This window comes from Canis lupus, chromosome 31 (assembly GCF_003254725.2).
Source record: "Canis lupus dingo isolate Sandy chromosome 31, ASM325472v2, whole genome shotgun sequence".
Lineage (NCBI taxonomy): Eukaryota > Metazoa > Chordata > Mammalia > Carnivora > Canidae > Canis > Canis lupus.
Genome location: NC_064273.1, coordinates 35,066,590 through 35,084,860, shown reverse-complemented (window position 1 = coordinate 35,084,860; position 18,271 = coordinate 35,066,590). Strand labels below are relative to the sequence as shown.

At 44.7% G+C, this 18,271-nt stretch overlaps 1 protein-coding gene across 3 annotated transcripts in view; it reads left to right on the top strand.

Moving 5' to 3' along the window:
• The window catches only part of DSCAM (DS cell adhesion molecule), a 734,179-nt gene that overhangs the window by 132,672 nt on the left and 583,236 nt on the right, over window positions 1–18,271 (top strand). For all 3 annotated transcript variants that reach the window (XM_035709183.2, XM_049104780.1, XM_035709184.2), the window contains exon 3: window positions 6,893–7,039. In XM_035709183.2, coding sequence (XP_035565076.1) covers window positions 6,893–7,039 — 147 coding nt within the window. The remainder of the gene's footprint in view (window positions 1–6,892; window positions 7,040–18,271) is intronic.

Below are 18,271 nucleotides of genomic sequence, written 5' to 3'. Positions count from 1 at the left end.
GGCACAGTAAGACATTAGCAACAACAATCCTAAAATCGGCCAATTAAAACAATGTGCTATAATAAAAGTTATGTGAATGTGCTCTGTCTCAAGATATCTTATTGTGCTGGACTCACCCTTCTTGTGATGATGTGAGGTGTTAAAATGCCTCTGTGATGAGACGAAGTGAGATGAATGATATACACATTGTGATGTGGCGTGAGACTACCATTGCGCTTCTGATGATATGTCAGAAACAGGATCATGTGCTTCCAGACTGGGGGTTGACCACAGGTAACTGAAACCACGAAAAGGAAAGATAAGGAGGGAGTACTGTATTGATAAATACAGTAGGAGGGAGAAGTCTCAAAATAACTATACTTAGTGAAAAAAGCCAGATAAAAATGTTTGTACTGTGTGATTCCATTTACATAAGACTAAAATGTGTGAATTAATCTGTAATTATGGAAAGGGCATCAGCAGTTGCCTGTGAAAGGGAGTGGAAAGGACAGCTCACAAAGGACAAGTTCACTTTTCAGGTGATGGGTCTGGTCATTATCTTGATTGTGGCGGTGACCTCATGGGTGTGTACATATGTCAGAACTTACCAGTAAACACGTTCTAGTGTATTTCAATTGTATCTTGATAAAGTTGTTTTAAGAAAAAGCAAGTAATAATACTTGGCTGACCTATTTACTTAGGAGTTGTCTTGACGTTCATAGAGTAATAGTAGCTATTAGTAGCTGTGTGTCTCTATGCCTCTCTGCCCAGTGCACGGTCAGCCCCCGAGCTGTCTCTTGCATACATATCACACAAAATAGTTGGGAACCTCTGGTCATAGGTGATCCTACTGAGGAAGAGCAGCTAACCAGGCTGCTCCATCGGTTTCTCTGCTTTCTGGTTTTTTTTTTTTTTTCAAGATTTTATTTATTCATGAGAGACACAGAGAGGCAGAGACACAGGCAGAGGGAGAAGCAGGCTCCATCCCGGGAGCCCAACGCAGGACTTGATCCCGGGTCTCCAGGATCACTCCCTGGGCCAAAGGTGGCACTAAACCGCTGAGCCACCCGGGCTGCCCCTGCTTTCTGGTTTTGAAATGGAAATCTTGAGAGAGCGTCTATCTATTCTCTGGATGCTTGGGAACTGTGTGGGTTGAGCACACGGACCAGAAACACAGAGGAAGCCTGCCCATGGAAAAAGAGAAGGGTGAAGTCAGAATCAAAGAGAAAGAGGTTGTAGGGCCCTTCCCAGGGCCCAGTTGTGGTTGCAAAGCAATCGTGTCTTCAGAGGTGCTCCACTTTCAGCTTCAGGTAGCTCAGATCAGCTCCTCTTGCCAGCAATCAGAGAGACTCTGAATAAAGCAGTTATGGGCTGGACATTGTGCCAAGTACATTAAGGTGTTCTCTGTTTCGATCTGCACAACCATGCGAGGTAGATCTTATTTTCATTTTCAGACGAAGGAAGGGAGGTTGCTGTGAGCCTCTTGTTGCCTGTTCATAGGAGTTGTGGTTGGAAGCCCGTTTAGCTAAAAGGTGCTGGTTCAGTGCCTCATAGTCTCTTGGATATGCCCTACTCATGTGACCCTCAGCTTTCTCCCTTTTCCCCCTCCATGTCTAGGTCCTCCTGTGTTTTGGGCCAGCTCAAGTGCCTCCTTCCCCACCAGCTACTCACCACTCACCAGGCTCACTGGTTCTGTCTTTCTCTAGATTCTTTTTTTTTTTTTAAGATTTTATTTATTTATTAGAATGAGAGAGGGCGATCATAAGCAGAGGGCAGGGAGAGGAGAATCAGGTTTCCCACTAAGTAGGGAACCCAATGCGGGGCTCAATCCCAGGACCCTGAGATCATGATCTGAGCTGAAGGCAGACATTCAACCGACTGAGCCACCCAATGTGCCCACTTCCATAGATTTTTATTACCTGTGGTGACTCTCACCTGTGCCCATCAATCTTTGATTATTTTCTTCTAGTTGTTCTGCTGTCTGAATTTTCTTGCTTTAGCTCATCATTCCGTAAGTCTAAGGATCTCCATAGTCCCTGAGACTGTGCTTGACATGAGGATGTGTTCAAGATGTAATTAATTCTTTGAGGCACATCTCAATTGATTAAGCAATCTGCTACAAAATATAATGGAACAAAAACCAACTTCTACAAACCTAATGTGCCTTGAGGTCACCCGGTGCCTCAGATTACCATTTCCTAAACAGGAAAGACAAGCGTCAACCCTCTTCCCAGCCCTAAGTCCTCTGATGTTCCAGAGAAATCCAGCACATGAGCATTTGCTTATGTTTTATCACTTTAGATGTAAGAATCAAAGGGGTGGGAACAATCCAAATCCAACCCATCAGGAGAGGGGGCCACCCAGATCCTCATCCCCTGTGGTGCCCAATTCTTCAGACTTTCCCCTGACTTCTGTCCATCATCTGATTGCTGCATGGACAGAGTTTGAATCAGGACCGACCTCACAGGATGGGAGCCATCACATACGGCCCAGCGTCAAGAAGGTCCCAGAGTTCAGGCTGCATGCTCTCCTGTTGCCATCTTGAAACATTATAATGCTTTTATCTTTCCATTTGTGTTTCATAAGTGAAGTGCAGTGGGACAATGGAACATGCTCTGGGCGCTTGGTACCTCAGTTCTTGCAGGGTCCCGCCTCATGCCACCTCCCTCGGAGGGTTCTCAGTGGTCCTCTCTAGTTTCTGAATGCCCAGAGCTCCACTTAGCTTCCACCTCCCTAACCCCAGTACGACCACTGCTGCCTCTCCCATCCCGGTGCTCTGGCCCTGCCTGGCCTCTCTTCCCTGCCCCTGTTCAGCAACCACAGGGCTGGGGCAGGAGTGTGGGCACGAGTGGGTGCACACACACTCTGACACGGGGCATGGCGGAAGCAACCCCTCCCTCAAGGGAGCTGTAATTGGAGGCTGTAATTCCTTAGAGGTCACCTGTCCCCCGTGGGAGGGGTAAAGGAGAAAGGAGATTGCCTTTCCCATTCCCAGCTGGGGCATGATGCATGAGCCCAGACACTGGCAGGAGCCTCCACCTGTAGCTGGTGGGCTGTGCGTGCCCAGTGGAGTGTGGTCCAGAGTGCCTGTGAGGGCCTGCACCTGTTCTGTGATTGCCCTGTGTCCCAGTGACTGTGACAGTGAGCAAAAAATGAAAAATGTTATGACAGGTTGAGAGAAAGACCACAGAAGAAAAAATAATTTTATTATCTTCGTGGCACTCCCCCCTCCTTTGTAAATAAGAGGTCCTGGATTTTCACTTTGCTCCGAGCCCCATGAGTTACGTGCTTGGCCTCTCTCGGTTAAATTCATTTTCATAGTAGAATATGAAATGAGACTATTCCTCATTTACTACTATTTAACATGTTCAAGGGTCTTTCCATTTGGAAGGATGAAGTCTAAGAGAGGGGTGGGCTCTGCAAACACACAGCAGCTGTGTGATCCCCGCTCAGTCTACGCACCTGACTTCGCCCCAAAGCCACATCCCTGTGGATTCTCATTTCTGATCCTCTTAACCATACTCGATCTTACGGAAAGGCTTCAAAGCTTGTAAATTTGACTAAGGAGGATGAAGTTGACTGTCATGGCCACTGTTGGCAGCTCCTTGAGTCAGATCCCCTGGCTTTGCAGGCTGGTTGCTAAGAACCCTCATGGAGAGCCTTCAGCGGATCGTTGCACACACACACACACACACACACACGGGGAAGTCCCTGGGACCAGCCCCAAGCCAGGGCCAAAATGCCCTAAGGATAAAGTTCCATCTCCAGGCAAGGAGTGAGAGGAGCTCTGAGGTGTGACTCTTATTCACAGCTCCCCTTGGGATCAGTGGAGGCTGGGACTGCCCTGAAATCACACCCTGGCTTTGCTGCTGGCCCTGCCCTGCAAGGCTTCCCCAGCCTCTCCCTCCTTGGTCCTCATGGGATCCTGGTTCTCCTAGGATCAAGTCTTCAATCAGTCACTCTCACCCAGTTCCTCGGCTCCAGCCTGCTTCTAGGGAGAGCCCAGCTTAGGACACATGGTGCAAGGGTCACACCTCCTGTAATGCAAATGCCAATTGCATTTAAAATAACATTTAGTTTTTGCCTGCATCTTAGGTTTGTAGCTCGGTCTCTGTTCCCCTGAGTAGTGGTAGTAGGGGCTAGAGGTCCCCAGGTATCTTGGGGAAGCTCACCGTGATCCTGGGAGACTTGTACTGTGAGAGGTATATTCCCATAGAGAGCAGTGTTGGCTTCTCAAGTTAGGGTGGTGGGGGGCTCAGGAGGAAACATTTTCATTGATGGGGTGGAGATCGGTAATGAAAACCCAAGTTGCTTTTTAAAACAATCGACGATGATTATGTTCTACAACAGGGTTAGAAGTACTTGCAACAGGGAAGCTCTGTGATTTTTATTCATTCATTCTCTAAGCATTCATTGAGCATCTACTGTGTGCCAAGCATTGTTAGAAAGTCCCATGGTAATTTCTTTTTTTAAAGGCTCCATGTATGGTCAATCTTTGTCCAAAGAAGAACCTAATGAGGGAGTGGAGCATTTCTTTCCATGTCCCATTCTTTCTGTGCTGAGTGGAGTGTGGTGCACCCAGGTTATGTTCCTGCTTCTAGAATGTTCTGGGCTCTTTGGGGCTGACTTGGGGCCTAGAGGGAGCAAAAGTCATAGAGTTTTTATACTGAGGGCTGCAGTGCTGAAGGGGAGAGGGTGCCCCATGGTATATGTGTGACAGGCCAGGCCTGAGGAGTTCTGAGGGTGCAGACTTTGGGTGCAAACAGGGGAAATCCCCTACTGGGTCCCTCTATGTGGCTCCGGAGACCAGGCCTGGCATATGACTGCATGCCCGCTGGGAAAGCACTTCCTCTGCTCCTTATGGGCATCTTCTCTTGTCCCTGCTCTTCCCTGGCCGGGACAGAGAAATAGGCTCCCTGATGTTGGTTTCCATTAGAAATTCCTTAACCTGAGCCATTTGTGTGTGAAGTGGAGTTCACTGGAAGTTTGGGGACGTGAAGTGACTTTATAGTTTACAGCCAGCATCGCACAAATACACAGACTTACATTAGTCTCCTGCACCTGCTCCGCTGACCCTATCCTTGTGCTAACAGACCCTTTGGCCCTGGGCCACCTTGTCCAATCCCTTTATCTTCTGTTCTTGACCCCTTCCTCTCGTCTGTCTTCTTCTCTCCACCACACTCAAATTCTCGTTTATTAATGAGTTTGGTTACTTTTACCTCTTTGTTGTGCCTTTCTGATCTATGACTGTGGACCCCTACTCTCCCCAGTTTTACAGATCAGGGAATTTCCCGTACAAAGGTTCTTGCTCCTGTGTATGATGATTATGTTTCTGAGGCCAGGCTCTTGGGCACCCTGAACCTTTGCCCTGGGGACTTTTTGACAAGTGATGTGGAATTGCCACCTGGCACGTTGCATTGGACCTTTATGGCATGCAGGGATGGGGGTCTCAGAAGAGTCCCAAACTTCTGAAAATCTCTTTGGTTGGAGACAGGAATGAAAAAATTCTCCAAGTTGGGAAAATATTAAATACTAACGTTAAAAGTGGGGCTTGGGGAGCAATACTCTGAATAAAATGACATATTCTAATACTAAAATACTCAGCATATCATAGAACTAGCGCTGATCTTTTTTTTTTAAAGATTTTATTTATTCATGAAAGACACACACACACACACACACAGAGAGAGAGAGGCAGAGATATAGGCAGAGAGAGAAGCAGGCTCCCTGCGGGGAACCCGATGTGGGACTCGATCCCAGGACCCCAGGATCAGGACCTGAGCTGAAGGCAGACACTCAACCACTGAGCCACCCAGGCGTCCCACTACTGCCAATCTCAATAATGCTTCTTCTAGAGCATTCAACACTGCCTATTAAGAGATTTCCCTTTAGAAACTCATTCCCATTTTTGTTGGTATGCCAATTTCGTGAAAAAGTAGTCCCATGGCCAGTTTCCTTGACACATATTGGTCTAGTAAATGACTGGAACATTAAGACAGCTGAATAGATGATGCGAGAGGTTGTGTCTGCAGCTCTCTTAGAAAACCACAGAGATTTCTAAAACTCAGATTCTGAGAATCTTCCTGTCCCAACTGCCTCACTTTAAGTTTGAAGAAAATAAAGCTCGGGAGAAACGAGGCATGCCCCCATACTTAATGAGTTGGGGTGAGGGAAATAGTTGCTTCCAAGAGTCCAACTGTCAAAAAAAAAAAAATTACCTATGCAGAGTTGCTTTAATTGTCACATAGTTTTTAAGAATTCCCGGGAGAGGTTGCCTCTCTTGTTTTTTTTTTTTAAGATTTTATTTATTTATTCATAGGAGACACACAGAGAGAGGCAGAGACACAGGCAGAGAAAGAAGCAGGCTCCATTCTGGGAGCCCAATGTAGGACTTGATCCCAGGACTCCAGGATCACGCTCTGGGCCGAAGGCAGGCGCTCAACCGCTGAGCCACCCAGGCGTCCAAACCTCTCTTGATTTTTTGAATTCTTTTTCTTTATAGTCCAAAAATTCTTCCTTTGTCCTCAGATGACAGGGGGAGCAGTGTCCCATATGATCAGAACTTCATTAAGAAGCTCCTACTTTCCACTGCCAGGTGCATTTAGGGAGCAGATGAGCCATTTTTAGGCATGCTCTTGCCCTTTAGAAAACAGTGTGACAGGCACTGAGGGCACTGGCTGTTATATTATATGTTGGCAAATCGAATTTCAATTAAAAAAAGAGAGAGAACGGTGTAGTTTATGAATGGGATGAAAATTTTTAAGACACGAACTGCAGGTTTCTTCAATCCCCCCCGCCTCCCTAACTGTATTCGGTGCAATTACTCTATGTGAGCTACAATGCATATATTTGAATGAGGTTCTCCCCAAATGAGCCAAGGTGTCTTACCAAGGGTCCTCTCCTTGCCTTCCAGTTTTACGGGAGCCCTATACAGTCCGTGTGGAGGACCAGAAAACCATGAGAGGCAATGTTGCGGTCTTCAAGTGCATTATCCCCTCCTCGGTGGAGGCGTACGTCACCGTCGTCTCCTGGGAGAAAGACACCGTGTCACTCATCTCAGGTAGGTGGGGCATGTCCGGGATGCAGAGTGCGGGGCTGACCTTCTTAGAGGCTGTTTCAGGTACTGAACTGGGTCTCTGGCTATGTATCCATCCTAACTGTGAATCAGCGTATGGATGGTTGGTGGGTGTCTGATGATTGTGTGCCATCAGTGCTTTATATTGGTTTTGTGGCATGAGTCAGATATTCTCCAGTGAATTGACTGATGGGTGGAAATTAGTTACCGTACATCTAGCCATCGTGTTACTTCTCTGAGGCAACTTTGGCTTATTTCTCCTGAAAATAGGGCAGTAGGGTTTTTGCACCTGTGAGACTCCTCAGCCATATGCTTATGGCTAATATCCTGAAACTATAATCTGAAAATAGAAGCTCTGGTTTCGACTATTGTGACCCTTTCAGATATCTTAAGATCTATGTGATGCCTTTGACTTCTTGAAGATTCAATTCAGAATATGTATTCAGCACAGATATATCTATATATAGATATAGATCTATGTAATTTATTGGTTTATTTTCAGAACCTGGAAATGATGCAACTGAAATTTTGCTTCTAAGATGTTATGGTTCCTTTCTTATGGTGTTTAAGTTGATTTCTGGCCTCCTTGGCTATTGATCTGGAAAGGCCTTGTAGGCAGGGTTCACTGCTCCTGTTTTGCTCATCTTTGGATCATAAGTGACTGTGGGCTGGTTTTTGGAGAACAGTGGTGATGAGCATCTGATATGTTGTAAGAGGTTATAAATGCTGGCTTTTCTTTACATGTCTGTGTGAATGTGTGTGCAAGTGCACACACGCTGCTTTCATGCAGTTCTTAAATACCACCAAAATTTTGCTCATTTATAGAATAAGAGATTGGAACTAAACTCTCACAGTGACTTAGCACTTCTGTTTTTCAGCTTATTGATTTTCTAGACAGTGTCGGTTACCATACAAGGACCATTAAAACAATCATTAAACCATGAGAAAAAATTAAATCTTTGGGCTTTAAAGTATATCCAGCAAACTAGCGTGTAACGGATGTTTGCAGGTTTTACTCAACACTCTCAAGTCAGAGTCCCTTGAACTTCACTGAATATATGCCTTGCTGTTGTGTTGATTAATCATCATAATTTAACTTAAAGTATTGAGAAAATACTGAGCTTAATGGCTGCATGTGATTGCAAATAATCATAATAGACTCACTTGTACACTTGTAGTTGTTGTGTGGTTTTTTAAAATTGTATTTATTTATTTTTGGTAATCGCTAAACCAAACATGGGGTTTGAACTCATGACCAAGCGTTGTGCTTTCCTGACTGAGGCAGCCAGATGCCCGTATTTGTTGTTTTAGATTAATGGTCTTAATGGCTTCTCTTTTGAGGTCATTTTAGTTTTTTAATAGCAGATGGAGAGATTCGATGACAAGTCCCTCTGGCTGAGCCCAGGCTCAGAGTGAAGGGTACTCCCACTCACATAGTGAGGGCTTGTGGGTGTGCCGAGGGGCAAGATGTGGGACAGTATTTGTGATCTCCCACACTCAAGAATCTGGGTGGATGGAGTCTGGACCATCACAGCACAGCCATCAAACAGCCTCCAGGATTTGCTGTGGAGGGAGTGTCAGGAGGGAGGGTTATAAACTGCCTCCCTGTGCTTCTAATTGAGGACACATATGCCATTTCTGTTAATATTTGATTGGCCCAAGCAAGTCACATGGCATATCTGACTTCAGTGAGATGTGCCTGGAAGGAGAGAACAGCTGGAGATGTGGGTGAGAACTAGAAATATCTACCGAAGGCTTTATATGCCTATCGATGTGGCTATCCATATCTATAGATATGTTTTATATGTTCATAATATAGGTTATATTTATAAAATGTTCTGTGTGCATCCTTATGTTTCGTTGGCATCTTTAATTAGTTTTATAGCTCTTCAGGTTTCATCTTGGTGCAATGGATATGAAGACAATTTTTCTTCAAACATGAACCTAACTAAATAAAATAAAAAGAATTGTATATCTGGTGAGCGGGGAGAGGGTGCTGATATGCAAATGCAGAGTTGGTGTCTTGCTGATAGGTTCTGAGGATACCCACATCTCCTCAATCATGCTTTACCCTTTGGCAAAAATTTAGAAAACGATGTGTGTACCATGGATGAGCACTTGGCTTTTCTTTTTTCTCACAAAAATGTCCAGAAAACCAATATCCTATAGGCTTTTTATCTCATTAAGGAATACTTCAGTAGCAAGTTTTTGTTTGTTTTTCAGGAAGCCGTTTAATCAAACACAAGGTAGTCCCACGATCCTCCACGTGGCTCCGATGGTGTCTGTGTGCACGTGTGTGTGTGTGTGTGTGTGTGTGTGTGTGTGTGTGTAGAGAGAGAGAGAGAGAGACTGAGACACATGCAGAAAGAGAGTGAGTCAGAGTTGTTTTCATTCTCAGGGAGTTCAACCTGAGAACAGGGCTCCGGAGCAGTGTTATGATCTGTAAGTAGGAACCTAGTCTGGAAATTAACCCTGTAATGCAACTTGCCGTAGCTTACTGTTGGACCCTGTTTCCAGCGCCTGAGCTCAACCCATCGGAGCTGCCAAAAAATGCCCAGGGAAGGAGGTTATGATGCCACTGGAGGTAATAATATGGTTTAAAACATGGTGGTGGGGGGGAATCTTAATTAATAAACTAGTTTTGGATGGTTTTGGTGGAGTAGGATTACATTTCTCCCAGGTGGCCAGAGCCCTGAGTGGGGCAGGGCACAGATAACCACATAAAGGAGACAGGGAGGTTTAGAGGATGAGCCTGGGGCCTCCCTCCTGTAGGCAGCAGGCACTAAGTGGTGAGGGAGTGCCAGGGATTCTCAGCAGTAGGGGCAGCCTGGCACAGTGCAGAGGTCCCAGGGATCCAGCAGCTTTTCTGAGTTAGTGCTCAACTCCAGCAAAGATATCCCGAGTGTATGCACGGCAGGTGGTCTGCAAAAGTTTAATTTGTCTGTGATTTGTAAATAAACTCATGACCCCGGTGCCTCCTTGCTGAACTGGTTAGATTTGGTGGTTGGCAGGGCGATCACCCCAGGTCAGTCTTTCTGGGATTCCGGGACAGCCCAGCCGACAGTGAATCTGGCTGGGAAAGCTCCCAGGAAACACGCCTGCTCTACACACATCGCTTCCTTCAATGGAGGAAGGGCAGGAACTAAATCCACCATGGAAACGAGGCTGTGTGAATATCCCACCACAGTGGGTAGAGTGGGAAGAGAAGACTGGGAGCGGGGCTGATCCAAGAAAGCCAGAGCTCCCACAGGCCACACAAGGCCTTGGCCAGTGTCCCTGCATGCCTGGGGCTTGCAGCAGAAAGTTGCCTGCACAGGGAGAGGCCTGCCCGCTGGGGGTCCACTCTTGTCCCATCAGCGTGGGTCCTACTACTCAGCCTCTTGGGTCTAGGGCACCCCAGGGGAAGGCCAGAGCGGAAAGGCCTGCTCTCGGTCGGTGAGCATATGGCTTCTGCAGACCTTCTAAGCCAGGGCTCTTTGGAATCTAGGCCAAGGTAAGTGGGTATCTACCACCTAGGAAATCCTACCAATGAAAAAAAATTAAATATCGGTGTATTCTTATAAAAAGAAAGGAATGGCTTCTCTGGGTACGTCTCACTAATTTTTGCCCTTTACTTTGGTTGAGCAAATCAATGGCTGGGCTATGTTCTTGCCGGAGTCAGAAGCACCAGTCATGTCTGTCTGGGCTTCAACGTGAGCTGCATGGATTCATCAGCTGTTCCGACAGTTGTGTTCATTAGCTTCTTACACATGAAGTCATGCACTGATTTCTTTCTGGGGAGTTTTTGGTTGGCCTGACTCTAGACTCAGGAATCAAGCTGTGCCTCTTTGTCAGATAAGGTCATTAGATCACTGTATTAAGCACCTAAATGAGTTCACTTCTTTTAAACGATCTTTGGAAAGAATCCTCCAATGGTCTTGTTATGGACTGAATGTTCATGTCTCCTTAAAATCCATATGTTGAGGTCCCAACCTCCACTGTGATGGTATTTGGAGGTGGAGCCTTTGGAGGGGATTAGGGTTTGAGGAGGTCATGAGGGTGGGGCCCTCCCTATGGGATTAGTGTCCTTAAAAGAAGAGACACTAGGGCTCTCCCTGTCCACCGTATGAGGACAGTGAGCAAGTGGCCATCTAAATCTCAGAAGAAGGCTCTTCCCACAACCCGACCTTTCAGGCAGCCTGATCTTGGACTCCCAGCCTCCAGAACTGTACAAAATAAATGCTTCTTGTTGGGATGCCTGGGTGGCTCAGCAGTTGAGTATCTGCCTTTGGCTAAGGGTGTGATCCCGGGATCCGGGATGGAGTCCCGCATGGGGCTTCTTGCAGGAGGCCTGCTTCTCTCTGCCTCTCTCTCTCTGTCTCTCATGAATAAATAAATAAAATCTTTAAAAAACAAATGCTTCTTGTTGAAGCCACCCAGTCTGTGGGTGTGTGTGTGTATATGAATTTATATATATATAAAAATATATAAATATATATTTATATTATATATAATATTTTAAATATTTAATATTTATATTTAAAATATAAATATATTTATATTTTATATATAATATATTCATATATTATATATAAAATATTTATATTTTATCTATATGTAAATATAGATATAAAATGGTAGCCGGAGCTGAAAGTAGCAATCCTATAATTCCCCCAGGGGAAGGAGAGGCACATTATGAGTATCACATAATGATACTGCTGTGCCCTCTGCTTTGTTATCTTCCTGGGCTCTTCACCTGGCCACAGGGTAGCACATGGTCAACCTTCACACTCATCCTCTGGCAAATGGATGATAGGAACTGGTGACTGTATGGAGGGAACGCACCTCAGGGACAGGTGCACACTGTGCATCGAATGTCCTCAATGAACAGGATGGATCCTTCTTACCTAACAAAAGAGCCAGGAGAAGCAAGGGCGGTGATGTCCATGTGCATTTTCAAACGTCCTTATCGCTTCTCTTTCTCTAAGCACAAATGAGAGACTTTTAAATTTCAGAATATTAATGCAGCCCAATAAAAATGTAGTAGCTTGGATAGCGATGTGCCTTGGGAGGTAGTGCTGATGGGGAGATACCTAAGAGCCCAGCTCGGCAAAGAACAATATCGACAGCTTCATATTTGGGTTTTCGCTCAGTGGCCTGTTGTGAGTTTCTAACCGATTAGGGAGGCTGGCGACGAGAGAGCCCAGCATTCTGTGTCTGTTTCCTCTGATAAAATTCTGAGAATCTCACTGGGGGTTTAGCTACATTAACATCAAAGACACAGCCCAAGGGTAACCGGATTTGGAAAATGGAAACAGTGAACATATTACTATTCCCTGAGACTCTGCCTCCCTCTTTAGCACTGGCCCAATTTTCTGCTGCGCTATTTCCCATATGAACACCTTTATTAGCGATGACTCAAGGAGAATTTTATCTCTTAGGATCAATGAGTTCAAGTCCACGGATGATGATCTTTTTCCTGTGTTTTGGGCAAAAGTGAGCAATTTTCTGCCCACATTAAATATCAGAGGACATTAGCCCAGCACTTGACATGAAACCCTCGCTGCAGTTTATGGATGCAGTATTTGGGTCTGGTCAGCGTAGATAAGGCAGGATCTGTGCCCCCCCTCCCCCGGGGGTGGCTTCTGCTCTCAGGGAGTTGAAGGGTGAGATTACCCAGTTGAGTGTGGTGTGAGCTTGGTGACGGGCAGGGGGACACACACCTTCAGCGTTTTTGCCTGGGGAGGTACGGAAGTTTTCACAGAAGTGGTGGTCCTTTTAAGAAAATGTTGGTGTGCATTTTAGGATGCAGAGACTAACTACATCATAGATCCAGTCACCCCAGTTAGGCAAGGTTTTCATGTTTCAGCAAATGTAAACGAAGAGCAGGTTTGATGTGCTCTGTTGTCTTCTGGAGTGCGGTGGGGACACAGCTGCCGGGGGCAAGGACAGCTGTCATGTGGCCGGGTGTCTCTGTGGTCGTGCTCCTGCAACCATAAGACCATGTGTGATCTCGCCCGCCTTCTAAGACACTCGGATTTTCCCTTTACTAGTCACCGAGCATTTTCAAGGCAATCTGAGACAAAGCTGCTCAAGTTGCCATGGTGATAAGACCCAGTTCTGCCCTCAAGGTGCTTCTGAGTGAAGGGAATGAGATCAGAATGATTAAGGGGACAGGCCGTTCCGTGGCCTGAAAGCCGGGTCTTTGATTTTTTTTGTTTTTGTTTTTGTTTTTGTTTTTGTTTTTGTTTTTTTTTTTAATTTATTTTTTTTATTGGTGTTCAATTTACTAACATACAGAATAACACCCAGTGCCCGTCACCCATTCACTCCCACCCCCCACCCTTCTCCCCTTCTACCACCCCTAGTTCGTTTCCCAGAGTTAGCAGTCTTTACATTCTGTCTCCCTTTCTGATATTTCCCACACATTTCTTCCCCCCCCCTTCCCTTATTTTCCCTTTCACTATTATTTATATTCCCCAAATGAATGAGAACATATAATGTTTGTCCTTCTCCGACTGACTTACTTCACTCAGCATAATTTTAAAGGTACCAGGGATGTGATGAGCACTGGGTGTTGTATGCAACTGAGGAATTACTAAAGTCTACATCTGAAACTAATGACGTGGACTTTGTTGGCTAATTTAATTTAGATAAATAAAAATAAAAGTACCAGGGAGTTGCAGGAACAAAGAAAGATTGCTTTCTCGTTTGCTGAAAAAGAAATTTGTAGGTCCAAATGGAAGCTGTTAAAGGAACTTTCTTTTTCTTTTCTTTTCTCTTTTCTTTTCTTTCTTTTCCTTTCCTTTTCCTTTTCTTTCTTTTCTTCCTTCCATCCTTTCATCCTGCCTGCCTTCCTCCCATTCATTCATCCATGCACCAATATCTATCTAACATCTATCAATGTATCTATCTTCTTTCTTTTTCTTTTTCTTTTCCTTTTTCTTTCTTTCTTTCTTTTTTCTTTCTTTCTTTCTTTCTTTCTTTCTTTCTTTCTTTCTTTCTTTCTTCTTTCTTTCTTTCTTTCTTTCTTTCTTCTTTCTTTCTTTCTTTCTTTCTTCTTTCTTTTCTTTCTTTCTTTCTTTCTTTCTTTCTTTCTTTCTTTCTTTCTTTCTTTCTTTCTTTCTTTCTTCTTTCTTCTTTTTCTTTCTTATCTATCTATCTATCTATCTATCTATCTATCTATCTATCTATCATCTATCTTGATTTTCAGCAAGTAGGAGCCTCATTGCAAACACTGGATATTAGCACAGGAGGGATGTAGCAGACTAGAATTCGGAAGATGCAGAGGTGTAATATTTTCACTGTGCTGTATTTTGGGCAAGTGCACAGGAAGGGAAGTGCCTGGTCTCTTTCTTTGTTACAGCCATTAATTGATTGTCCTTTCTCCACTTAAGTCTATTTTCACTAAATTAGTCTTTGCATGTTACTCCACTGCCACCTGAAAGTAATTAAAAACTTTGCGGTGCAGAGGAAACCCTCCTGACCCTGGGAACGAAGGTCATGTTAGATGAGTGGCTCAGGTCTGGCAGTCCGGAAATAAACCACTGGTGAGATCCTGGAAGGCCCAGAGTGAACAGAAGGTCTACTAAGTGTCAGCCTTCAGAGAGAAGACGCATTCCCGTTCTCAAAATTGGAAATTGTATTGAAGATTATAGCTCAAAACAACAACAAAAAAAGTTTTTGACTTTTGAACTTCTGGGACAAGTAGACACATGGCTAAAGACATGTTAACATAATATAAGAAAGAAAGAAAGAAAGAAAGAAAGAAAGAAAGAAAGAAAGAAAGAAAGAAAGAAAGAAAGAAAGAAAACAAAACAAAGGCAAGGGTGGTAGCAAATTTATCCCAGAGCATCTCAGGATGTGTGTGTGTCTGTGTGTGTGTGTGTGTGTGTGTGTGTGTGTGTGTGTGTGAAACACCCCTTCTTCCAGGAAAGTACTGGGTTGTTAGGTCAGCCTAACACTGCTTGGTTTCCCACCAAGAACCACCAGGGGACTAGGGCTGCTGATTGCAGCTCCCACAGATTAGCTGGTGACTAGGGAGCAAGCGTTTTTTTTTTTTTTTTTCCCTGCCTCAGCTCCCTTATGTGGAGAAAAGATGGCTTTCCTGGTCCCCCTCCTAATAAAATAACAGATTATTAAAATTCAAAATTGAATGTTTCATTTCTCAAGTCAACTTTTTTTTTTTCTATCTTAGATTGAACCTCACAGAATATTTACTTTATGCATTTGTTGGAGGTTCAGTGGTTTCCTAGGAGGACTCCCAGGATGCAGCAGATATTTTTACTCACCTCTGTGATTTATTACAGGAAGAGGATACAGAGCAAAATCAGCAAAGGGAAAAGGCGTGTGGAGAGTTGTCTGAAGGAAACCAGGCACAGGCTTCCAGGAGTCACATAGTCACTTAATCCCCGTAGCAGGGAACAATGACAACGAACATGAAATACTATCTACTAGGGAACTCATTAGAGAATCAGCGTCCAAGGATTTTACTGGAGGCAGGTCACGTGGGCACCCTCTGCCTGGCAGGTACCAAAATTCCAGAGTCCCAGGAGGAAAGCAGGTGTTTAGGTGTTCAAGAAACCATATCATTTGTATAGTTTAGACACAGTGAGGTGGTGGGAACCCTCCTGAAATTCCAGTTCCTGGACACCAACCCAGCGTCAGCCTTGCAAACAGGTCTGTTAGGGAAAAGCAATTCCAGACCTATCATGTTAACTCCTTTCTACACAGGGCAGTTTTCTCGGTGATGGTGGCTCATTGCTCGTCACCCATTCAACAGTCACTTTTTGGATGTGCCCAGCACCAAATGCTGGAGAAAGCACATGAGTAACATTGTCTATACTCTAAGGGTTTTATCGCCTCATCACATCCATGTTTCTCCAAGCCTTTAGGTTGCTCTCACTCCCATTTTTTTTTAATATCCCAAAACATATAGATCCAGAGTCTTCCTCTCTCTACCTAAATGTAAACGGAGTTTCATTTGGTCTCTGGCTTTTAGGGACCTCCTGTCTGCTCTCTCTATAGGGTTTGGTTCTCTCTAGACATAAGACACAGATGGTCACCCATGTCAGTCAGTTATGATTTGGACCCAAGTGCACTTTCTGGTCTCTTGTTCATCTGTGAGATTTTATTTCAGGAACGTTGAAGGCAATGAAGACAATCATACGGTCATTAATATTACTATCGTCCAGCTGATGCTGCATCAAAGCATCAAAGCATGATGTCATGCATCAAAGTATGTTTAGGCAGCATACGACCGTGTAAGAAAGCAGGATTCAAGATTTGTAGACATCATTTTTGACTCAGGATAAGAGATCAACATGAATTCAAGGTGAAGACCTGAGTTAAGCGTGGACTGTATCATATGGGGCTTTTGGTGCTGTTTCCCTTGTGCTGGGCCAGCCCAAGTGGAGGAGAGTCCCTCCCTAGGTGGACAGGTGGCAGGGGCCCCAGAAAACTACCAGGTGGTGTCACAGGGCCTGTCAGCCCATTGTGGCTTCAGTTCTGGGCAGATAAGACAGGACCGCAAAGCTCCCAGCTCCCTAGACTTCCTCTGTCCTCAGTAGCCACATGACCAGGAGAATCCCCAGCCCACACGGTTGACACCGTTTTGTTTTCTGACCTCAGGCCTTCTGGGCATCATGAGAGCCTAGGTACACTGGCCATTCACACCAGTTAGTTTTCACTGGTCCTTTTCCAGTTCCCAGATCTTTGGAGGTTTCTGTTGATTGCTCTTGTGTTGCTGCTGGTGTATTTCCCAAGCTTTTCCTCAGGTATCTGAAAATTGACACTCACAATCGCTCATGGATCCATTCTCCAGTCCTCAAGAGGTAGTCTCTTTCTGTTTCTGGAATCTGAACCCCGCTCTCAAAGACAACTCCTCCTATCCTAGATGTTGTCTTCATGTTTCCCGTCACAGATGATCCTCCTTCCTTGTGGTCTGTTCCTTGATCACATGCTGTTGTCATGACACCTCTTGCTTGTCTCGGACCTGTTTTTACCAGTGCTCTCCTCTGGGGCTTCTGCCATCATCTCTTTAGTGATTATCATATTTCTTATGACACAGATGTTTAGGCTCTCCAATTTTAAAGAAATCTTTCCCTTTCTCAACTTTCCATGTGTGTGTTATTATTTTTTTTTCCTGGAAAATTTGTTGAAAGGAGAGGCTGAACTCACTACTCTTCCTAATCTTGTGTGGTCTGGGCTCTACCACTTGCATGCTGTTGAAACTTAGATTTTCAAGGTCATCCATGACTTCTTAATGTCAAATCCCAATGGCAAGTTCTCTCTGACTTCCTTGAAGAATCTACACTGTTGACCCTCCTCTTCCATTGGTTGCCCTCCTTTGATTGGTGAACTGTACTACGTTGTCCTGGTTGACTTTCTCCTCTCTGATTATGTCTGAACTATTTCCTAACTTATCTTTTCCTCTGCTCAGAAATATGAATAGACCCCCAAATTCAATCTTCACTCCCAGCTCCTTCCAATATTCACTTTATCAGTCATTTCATTTTTTTTCCCCAGGGCTTTATCCATCATGTCTATGTAGATGATCCTAACTTTGGGCCTGTCTTCTCTCCTGGGCTTGCTTATTCCCAACTGTCTGCTCCCCTCTTGCTCCCTTCTTGCCCCCTCCAACAGAGCATAACTAAAGCAGAATTCAGCATTCATTCTAACCACTAATGAATTTGTCTTTGAATTACTCCTTTCTTTTTTATCCCCCTGGATTTTAACTATTCGCTTCCAAAGTTTCACAAACTAGTGATAAATAACACACCTTAAAACGAAAGAAGTGTATACTATCATGGTTCTGGAGGCTAGAAGTGCAAGATCAAACTATCAGCAGAGCCATGGTCTCTCTGAAGTCTCTAGGGAACAATCCATTCTATGCATTTCTTCTGGCAGTTCAGCCAGTCCTTGGCATTCCTCAGCTTACAGATCTTTGCATCACTGCACTGTCTGCCTCTTTTGTCACCTAGCTTTTGTCCTGGGTATGTCCCTGTGTCTCTTCCCTTCTTATGAGTACACCAGTCAGGTTGGATTAAGGGCACACCCTACTCCGGTATGATCTCGTCTTAACTAATCACATTCATGACGACCATCTTTCCAAATGAGGTCATACTTTGAGGTTCCAGGAAGGACATGAATTTGGGGAGGATGCTCTGCAACCCTGTGTGTTAATAAATCCTTCTGGTTTCTTTTGACCCTCTCTCACACCTATTTTACATCTTGCTA